General features: G+C 42.2%; 1 protein-coding gene across 2 annotated transcripts in view; it reads right to left on the reverse strand.

Moving 5' to 3' along the window:
* TRIM44 (tripartite motif containing 44) overlaps positions 1-1,040 on the reverse strand; it is a 162,767-nt gene extending 161,727 nt beyond the window's left edge. For both annotated transcript variants that reach the window (XM_060262552.1, XM_060262551.1), the window contains exon 1: positions 157-1,040. In XM_060262552.1, the coding sequence (XP_060118535.1) occupies positions 157-564 (408 nt within the window). In that variant the 5' untranslated portion in view covers positions 565-1,040. The remainder of the gene's footprint in view (positions 1-156) is intronic.
* Positions 1,041-10,047: the final 9,007 nt, after the last annotated feature.

Raw genomic sequence — 10,047 nt, forward strand, 5'->3', positions numbered from 1 at the left:
CTTTAAGCCAGCTACCTGAACCCAGCATCCACTGGGATCAAACTCGTGAGCAGAGAATTTGGACTGCAGTACTGCAGCTTTGCCACTCTGTGCCAGGGAGCAACAACTAGCAAGACATTTATCCAGCTGGGTCCATTCCTCCAGGATACTACTTACCCTGATGGCTTCATAGGCATCATTCAGAGTGATGATATCATGCTTCTGGTGAGAGCCAGACACCGCACACAACACACAGATAATTTTCTCATGCTCTTTACAATACAAGCTAAGATCTTCCCCATGCTCTTCACACTTCTTCCGCTCCAGCTTGTGAGTCTCTTCTTCCATGGGCACTTCCCCTGTTACATCTTGGCTGCCTGCCTGCCCCTGCCCCCGCCCCCCTGGAGTGACAAAATCAGTCATGCGGTGGGCCCTGTACTTCTGGCTGTGCTCCTCTGCGTGAAGATGGCAAAAGGAAAAGCCACAGTCCTGACAGATCTGCACGGCAGCTGGTGCTTCGTCGGGCTCGCAGGCATCACACGTGCTGTCTTGTGGCAACTCTTCCCCATCGTCTGCAGAAGCCATTTCCTGTCTGAGCCTGACAAGACCTACTTGTTCAGTCCCTATTCTTCTGTGCTGCTCACTATTTACTACTGTTGCAGTCCCCCCCCCCCCTTTCGAACAACTACAGACTTTAACTGTTATTTGGTGGGAAGCAGTTTTCCTTTCAGATTGCTATTCCTTCATCTACTCTCTTCCTACACTGAACCGGCCTATTTCGGTGATTTCCTCTAATAAGCTTTCTTTCTCCGCTTTATCTCCTTCACTGCCGGCTTTGGCTGACACCCAAATAATTTAAAGGATCCCTATTACTTAGCACCTCCCTCCCTTTATGATTTTCACTAGTTACCCCGATCGATTTACGAAAGAAAGAAACACTCCTCGTAGCAGTTTCAGTTTTGAAACACCAGGCCTGGCTGGCTCTTTTTTTTTTTTTTTAACTTCCTGAGTCACTTAAAGTGGCAATGTCTTTCTCTTCGACCCGCCCCCTTTCTCTGCTGCAGATCGTGAAAGCTACCAAACCGTGGCGTTTTGAAGAGGGATTTCCTCAGCTGGGATTCATTAAGAGGCGGCGGGGGGGGGGGGGGAGACAGACACTCTTGAGGTGAGGAAAAACCGTCTGTGTGTTTGTATTCCCCGTTTAAGAGGCAAGTTTGTTCAGTTTATTATGAATGGTGCTCTGAGCCTAATAACTGGAATGGCAATCATTTATTTATTTAAAAACTCTCTCTTTTGAAGTCAGTAGAATGCTTTCTTTTCTTCCTGTATTGTATAAAGGGGAGATAAACGTTCGAAGCCCATTCATTTTCTTCGCTTCATTGAAAACTCTGTTCCAGAAAGGAAGCAGTGTTTAATGTAGCTTTATTTTGGATTCAGGCTATGCCGGTCCTGTACACACTAAGGGTTGAGCCAGAGGCACGTGGCAACTATGGAATAGGTTTTGTTTTCCCAGGAAGGGGGGGGGGGATTGAGAAGAGCACTTAATCCAGTTCTTACCCATCAGGTCTGCACTCTGAATCACTGTCCCATCCAACAACACTTCTTTTTCCACGGGTACTTTTTAAAAATTCCATTATCATGTGCCTGGTTTTGAGCAAAACTGAGGTGTAAAGGGAGTGGTGTTTCAACATTCACTCCTAGCAGATCCTGATTCATTATATATTTCTCACTTTTCAAGTGATATTTACCAGCACAGATGGACCTTCTGCTTAGCTATGGTATTTTTACCCCTAGGGGTTAGGTGTGTGTGTATATATATATATATATATATATATATATATATATATAGGACAAGGAGATTGACAACAGGCTGGCAAAGGCAAACCGTGCATTTGGCCGACTGCACAAAAGAGTGTGGAGCAACAAGCATCTGAAAAAAGGCACAAAGATCAATGTTTACAAAGCGGTTGTGATGACAACCCTCATCTACGGCTCCGAATCGTGGGTTTTATACCGTCATCACCTGCGACTCCTCGAGCGCTTTCATCAGCGCTGCCTTCGCACCATCCTCAACATCCACTGGAGTGATTTTGTGACCAACACTGAAGTCCTCAAGCGGGCAGAGGTTACCAGTATCAAGGCACTGCTGCTGAAGACGCAGCTGCGCTGGGCAGGGCATATTTCTAGGATGGAAAACCACCGCCTTCCCAAGATTGCCCTGTATGGCGAACTCTCCACCGGCCATCGAAATAGAGGGGCACCAAAGAAGAGGTACAAGGACTCCTTGAAGAAATCCCTTGGCACCTGTCGCATCAACCATCACCAGTGGTCTGACCTAGCCTCAGATCGCAAAGCATGGAGACACACCATCCACCAGGCTGTCTCTTCCTTTGAGAACGCACACATAGCTGGTCTTGAGGACAAAAGGAGATTGAGGAAGAATCGCACTGCTACAGCACCAACCCTAAATCAGACTTTTCCCTGCAGCCACTGTGGCCGGATCTGCCTGTCCCGCATTGGTCTTGTCAGCCACCAGCGAGCCTGCAGCAGACGTGGACTATTGCACCCTTCTTAAATCTTCGTTCGCGAAGCCAAGCCGATATATATATATATATATATGAAGGCTAATATATATATAAACTGTTTCAGAGGAAGGGGTTGTGGACTGAGAAAATTTACCACAGGTCTGAGATTCAATCCCTGACATCTCCAGTTGAAAGGATCAGGTAGTAGGTGATGTCAAACACATTAGCCTGAGACCCTGGAGAGCCATTGCCTGTCTGAGTAGAAAATACCGACCAATTGTCTTCTACTATATAAGTGATGTCCAAGAAGGGAGACAGAGAGTCCCATGGTTCACCAAGCTGTTGGCTCAGGACTGTTTGTCTTAAGCAAACCTTGTTTCTGCTTGGTTAGCATAGTGGAGAAGCTTGATAAACATGTCCCATAATTGTGAGAGGCACATTGCTATCAAATAAGAGAAGCCATAAATCTACAGCCCCTATCCCTATTGCCATCTTTATCTAGTACTCAGAACACTATATGCCACAGAACATGACCCTCAGGCACTGTGGGACAGATCCTTCAAACAGGTTTTACAAGGCTCTTTCCATCTTTGGTGTTGGTGCAGGCCTCTGCCATTCCTGAGGAGCCCTCTGTTTGACCTCTGAGGCTGACAGATGTTTTTGTGGTATGTAAATGTAAAAAAAAAAGTGTTGTCTGTATTGCAGGGAATAACATGTTTTGAAGTGAACAAAGGAGGATAACAGATTTCTCAGGGTATGGTTGCCAGATGGGGGAAAAATTACATATAATTCTGCTGTTAACCCAGCAGAATCTACTACAGCATGTGCTCAATAGAGCTACAGTGTTCTAAAAGGCTCCTTATGTTCAACTAGGGCTATGGTGTTCTAAAATAATGTCTTATAAAATAAGGTATGCTTTGCAAATGTTGATATGAAGTGAACAGTTTAGGATCTTTGTAGTGCAGCTGCCTTTCCATTTGGGCTTAAGCCTGGTTTGACAACGCAGCTGCCTGACTTGACAACAGAGCTAAAAAGAATCCAAGTTACAGATTTCAATATTTTACCTATTTACTATTTTTTTTAAAAAAAAAAAAAATAGACCTTGGAAGAGCCACTGTGAAAACCTTGAAGTTCTGCTTTCTATGCAGTTAGAATTTTCAGTTCTGAAAATATGGGGTGGAGCCTCAGTGCCACAGCAAATAGAACCAGAGCAGAATCTGGCTATCACTGGTCCCCTCCCCTGAATCCGAGACAGGACACTGTTTTGGTGGTCAGACAAGTAAAATACTAGTTGGTTAAGAACCTTATTTGTAACTGATAAAGGTACAAGAGCTTTTTCAAGATCTTTTACAGCTTATACAGCAGAAGCCTGTGGGAAGGAAGCATCTACTGGTGACACAGAGATAGTAGATGAATATTTCACTGTATATAACTGTAGATGTGGAAATGCTTATAGTAAAATCGGAGGGGGTGTGCAAATGCACTCAAGGAGTTGACTGACCTTTATGCAGGCATATTGTCAAGATACGTCAGCTATCAGCATAATGGCCAGTTATGCCAACGCAGGCCCTCAGTGCTGCTTCACCACTCTTGGGCACCATCTTAGTCCCACAGTGGCTGCCAGTCAGGACAGCTGAGGCATAGGCCCCTGCACTAGCATGGTTATGAGCAGTTCTGGGGGCATGGCCAGAGTTGGCTCCCAAACCTGCTACCCTGTCTCCCTTGATCATGGCCGGCAGCTGCCCCAGTGATGCTTCTTCCCACACCCAAGCCCAGCAACATTGTGGTCTGGTATTTTATCTTGCTTCAATAACTGCACATATAATGTCCTTGCAGCTGAAAGCAGATACCACAACAACGTTCTATCTTGTTTCAGAAAACTGTCCATTTGTAATTCCAACAAAAAAGAGTCTGGAGACCTCTTAATGTCATAGCCAAAAATTTTAGACATTTCTTTCTGAATCATTTGCCAAAATTGCTTTGCCTTTTTGCAAGTCCACCACATATGGTAGAAAGATCCTTCATGTTTTTTGCATTTCCAACACCTATCAGACACCTGATTGTTCATTTTTGCCAGTTTCTTAGGTGTCATATACCATCTATATAACATTTTGAAGCAGTTTTCTTTAATATTATAACATGTCAATAACTTCATAGAGTTCTTCCATAAATACTCCCATGATTCCATTTGTATTTCTTTGTTAAAGTTTATTGCCCATTTTATCATTTGAGATTTGACTACTAGAGACGTATGACTTTGAAATGGCAAATGAGATTTTTAGAACCTGAATGCTTTTTTCCTATTTGTTATTTCTACTTATAGGTTCCATATTTTTAAAACTAGTCAATTTAACTAGAGTGGGTTATAAAGATACATGATTTTTTCCATGGGTAAGATAAATAAGTGAGAGAAAGGAGGCTGTTTTTTTTTTATTTAGGGATTTTGCTTTTTTTTTTTTTTTACAAAGTTAGATGGAGCAAGTTAATAGAGAGAGGGTTATAGAGACTGTGTGACTTTTTATTTGGGTAAAAATAATAAGCATGGAAAATGAGATTGCCACTGGTTATTAAATTTAAGTGTGTGTGTTTTGTTTGTTTGTTTAGGGTAATATGAGTCTCCCAAAAGTTTTAGACAAGTAAATAATTAATTTGGGTCAATTTGTAACAAGGTAGACAACACAGGCATTTAAAAACTTTAAAGATCTGCTCTTGATTATTTTTTGCATTGCTCTTTCTTTCTAGCAATAGATTCTGTTGATATTGAAACCGATAAAGTAATATCTGTTAGGTTTCATTTTGTTCCCTTGCTATTTTTATTTTAACTTTTTTCTCTGTTGGCAATAATTAAGATAGTGTTAAGGATAAAGAAATTATATTCATCTTCTCTCCTTATGATTATTGTTAGTATGGTTAAAGTTAGTACTTACCCCTAATATGGTTAAAATAAGTTACTGGGTTCTATTTTGTGATTGGTTTCTTTGCTTTTCTTATTTGTGGACATTAAAGATGAATAGTATAGATTTGCATTATAAGTAAAAATATATATAATAAAATAATAAGACTGTAGAATGTAATGGTTGGATTGGGTTAAAACCTAAGACTTGCAGGTAGAAAGATTTTAAGATTAGGTTTGGAAAGTAGAAATGTAACAGCTTTATCTACTGCTTCTCTTTTTTATATATATATTGTTTTCCCCCAACTCCCCCCCTCCTTTTTTTTTGCTTCTGTATCCCTGCACCATTCCTTCCCCTTTATACTGAAACTTAATAAAAAATTTAAAGACACTGAGAAGCAAACCCTCTGGTCTCTTGCAGGTAAAATGAGTTCCCCTCTGCAGACAAGGGCTTTAAGCTGCCTATTTTACGCAACTTACAGCCCCACAACTACATCGTGTTTTTATGCTTACACAATTTAATCCACGGTTCTCTTTGGGACATTTATGAATTTACCTTACCACAAAAGAATCTGCCCATGAAATAATAGGGAACCAGAATCAATTGCTCATATTTTGCTTCAATGTGAATTTTCCATCCAAATATGGGATGTTCTAATTAGCCTTATTTTGCATAACAGGCATAGCCTCCCAGAAGTGAAGCTTGTTTCCCTTCTTCTATTGGATCAGTGTTCCCATATCACCCTCTCAGTAGTGAGGTTTCTTCTGATTGCTATGAGAATCAGGGAATATAAGATTAATGTTCTGGAGAGATGATGAATCTTTGATTGTACTCTGTATATTTTAATATTGGCTTTGCTCGATTTTAATTTATGCCAATAAAGAAGAAGACTGCAGATTTATACCCTGCCCTTCTCTCTGAATCGGAGAGTCAGAGCAGCTTACAATTTCTTATATTTTCTCCCCCCACAACAGATACCCTGTGAGGTGGGTGGAGCTGAGAGAGCTCTCACAGCAGCTGCCCTTTCAAGGACAACTCCTGTGAGAGCTATGGCTGACCCAAGGCCATTCCAACAGCTGTAAGTGGAGGAGTGGGGAATCAAACACGGTTTTCCCAGATAAGAGTCTGCACACTTAACCACTACATTAAACTGGCTCTCTGGTGACACAGAGATAGCAGATGAATATTTTACTGTACATGATTGTAGATGTGGAAATGCTTATAGTAAAAAAGGCAATGATTGACTGATTGAGTACTCTGGGAGCTCCCAGGGGAGAGGGCCCAAATTTTCAACTTTGCACTGGGCTGTAAGCTCATTCCTTTGCTGGACTCCCTCCAAGACAGGACGCTTTGTTGGGGGTGGGGAGCCCCTCCATTCTAGGTAGAGTAGGTTGCTACACCCTTGAACTCATTCTCTTGCAAGACCTATATCACAGAGCTGTGCAGTAGGTGCTACAGTGGATGGATCATCAGCACGCGCTGAGCACATCACCTCAGGACAGGTGAACGTGTTTTAAGTGGTATGAGCCTGTGCGGGGGAAGGGGGAGTTCTGCCCCATGGCCCACAGAGTGAAGTCCCTGACAGGCCACATTTTCTCAGCCTAACCTATTTCACAGGATTGTTGTGAGGATAAAAGGGAGGGAAGGAGAATGATGTGAGCCACTTTGGGTACCCACTGGGGAGAAAGGTGGGATATGTAGGAAAAATCCAGTGCATGGCTATAGCATGGGGCAGATTGTCTTAGCAGTAGTATGTGTGAAAAGGATCTAGGGATCTTAATGGACCATACACTGAACATGAGTCAAAAGTGTGATGTGGTGGCTAAAAAGGCAAATGCAATTTTGGGCTGTATCAACAGAAGTATAGTGTCCAAATCATATGATGTGATGGTATTGCATTACTCTGCTCTGGTAAGACCTCACCTGGAGTATTGTGTTCAGTTTTGGTCATCACATTTTAAGAAGGATATAGACAAACTGGAACGGGTCCAGAGGAGGCCAACGAAGAAGGTGAGGGGTCTGGAGACCAAATCCTATGAAGAAAGGTTGAAGGAGCTGGGCATGTTTAGCCTGGAGAGGAGGCGACTGAGAGGTGATATGATCAACATCTTCAAGTACTTGAAGGGCTGTTATCTAGAGGATGGTGTGGAATTGTTTTCTGTGGCCCCAGAAGGTAGGACCAGAACCAGTGTGTTGAAATTAAATCAAAAGAGTTTCCTGCTCAACATTAGGAAGAACTTCCTGACCATTAGAGCAGTTCCTCAGTGGAACAGGCTTCCTCGGGAGGTTGGTGGGCTCTCCTTCCTTGGAGGTTTTTAAACAGAGGCTAGATGACCATCTGACAGCAATAAAGAACTTGTGAATTTAGGGGAGGTATTTCTGAGTTTCCTGCATTGTGCAGGGGGTTGGACTAGATGACCCTGGAGGTCCCTTCCAACTCTATGATTCTATGAATACAGAATATGAATGAAGTAAATGTGTGCCTGTTCTAAGAAGGAAGGGTTCTTTCACCTGGGGAAAAACATTTGGGGAGGTATTGCTGAGGGGGCAAGGAACTGTAGGGTGCCCAGAAGCATCAACTTCCTAACAGAGTGATTCCTCAGTGAAACAAGTTTCCTCTTGTTCTTTGGAGGTTTTTAAACAGAGGCTAGATGGCCATCTGACAGCAGTGCTGATTCTGTGAATCAGGCAGATCATGAGAAGGAGGGCAGGGGGAGGTACTTGTGATTTCCCTGCATTGTGTAGGGGGTTGGACGATAACCCTGGAGGTCCCTTCCAATTCAGTGATTCTGTGGAGAGACTGCTGGATGTCAGACAGCCCCCACAGGTGTGCCTCAACCCCTGATTGTTTCTGTCCCTCCTGTATGTCACAGACCAGCCATCACAATGCAACACTTGGTTGGGACACTGCAGTGCAGTTGGTGGAGATGCTAAATCAGCTGCAGCTTTGAAAACCCAGCAATGGGCTCTTCTTTTCTGCCAGCCACTGCCTAATCCTTTGGGAGCAGACTAGCAGTGTCACTGTTACCAGCCCTTAGGCAGCCCTTAGGATTTCACTGCTCATCAATAATATCAGAAAGTCAAAGACACAGTCCTCTACACACATTAAATTGGGTTGCCAACAGGTCAGGAGAAAATAACCAGTTCCTTAATGGGATATTATTAGACAAAACTTTTCAGAGTTTAGCAATCTCTAGACATATGTTGCTATCTCTGAGATTAAAATCATGTTATAATGAATACAGATATTAATAAGACGTTTCTGTTCCATATGCATTTAATGAATTACCTAATTGTCCAAACTGCAGAGACTGTGGGGGGAACTATTGGGCTGATGTTTTTATGTAGAAAACTAATATGCACAAAGTACATTGTGATAGTAGAAGGATACTTTGTATTGGCCCTCTAAATAACACTGAAATCATTGGGAATGTTAGTTGTAACTACATTTCTGAAGTTACATTAATTTCCATGAGATTTAAGTATAGCTACCTTTCTTTGGATCAAAGTTGTCAAATGAAGAGGTCGGTGTCTTTACAATCTGTCTAAACAGCTTTATATGGAAGGCTTCAGAATTTAGACAGGCAATGTGCCTTTGATCTCCAGCCGTTTCGTCTGTGGGAACAATTTGCAGGTAGAAGTCATAGCTCTGATAAGACCATCCTTTTTCATTCTTTAAATCTAGCGTTCAATCTCTGGTGTTTCCAATTTAGAAGGATCCCAATTTAGAAGGATCCCAGTTAGAGAGCAGCAGCCAGTAGGAATAAATAGTGGACAAATAAATAGCTGGACAAAGTGGGCCAATGACCAAATGTCTGTTGGATATTTATTTGGGAAATTTATATGTCGCCTTGTGCCCAAGGCAGCTTATAAGCGAAAACAATACTGTAAAATAATTAAAAATGATAAATTATTGACATAAACATAAAACCATTAAAAACAAGCCATGGACATTAAACTATCATAAAACAACTACTGAGCACCCTAAAAAACCGTAGGACAGTCCTCAGATACTAAGGAATCCAAAAAATCATACAAAAGATTAAAACCCCTGAATAAACATTTTAATAAAAAAGAAATATTTTAGCCAGGTGCCTAAAGGCTTATGATACATGCCAGGCAAGTCTCAAGAGGGAGGGCATTCCAATGGCCAGGTGCCCAGTCTCTAGCTGTGTGCAGTTCTGGTCGCCGCACCTCAAAAAGGATATTATAGCATTGGAGAAAGTCCAGAGAAGGGCAACTAGAATGATTAAAGGGCTGGAGCACTTTCCCTATGAAGAAAGGTTGAAACGCTTGGGACTCTTTAGCTTGGAGAAACGTCGACTGCGGGGTGACATGATAGAGGTTTACAAGATAGTGCATGGGATGGAGAAAGTAGAGAAAGAAGTACTTTTCTCCCTTTCTCACAATACAAGAACTCGTGGGCATTCGATGAAATTGCTGAGCAGACAGGTTAAAATGGATAAAAGGAAGTACTTCTTCACCCAAAGGGTGATTAACATGTGGAATTCACTGCCACAGGAGGTGGTGGCGGCCACAAGTATAGCCACCTTCAAGAGGGGTTTAGATAAAAATATGGAGCAGAGGTCCATCAGTGGCTATTAGCCACAGTGTGTATGTATATATAAAATTTTTGCCACTGTGTGACA

The sequence above is a fragment of the Heteronotia binoei genome, chromosome 21 (genome assembly GCF_032191835.1).
Source record: "Heteronotia binoei isolate CCM8104 ecotype False Entrance Well chromosome 21, APGP_CSIRO_Hbin_v1, whole genome shotgun sequence".
Classification (NCBI taxonomy): domain Eukaryota; kingdom Metazoa; phylum Chordata; class Lepidosauria; order Squamata; family Gekkonidae; genus Heteronotia; species Heteronotia binoei.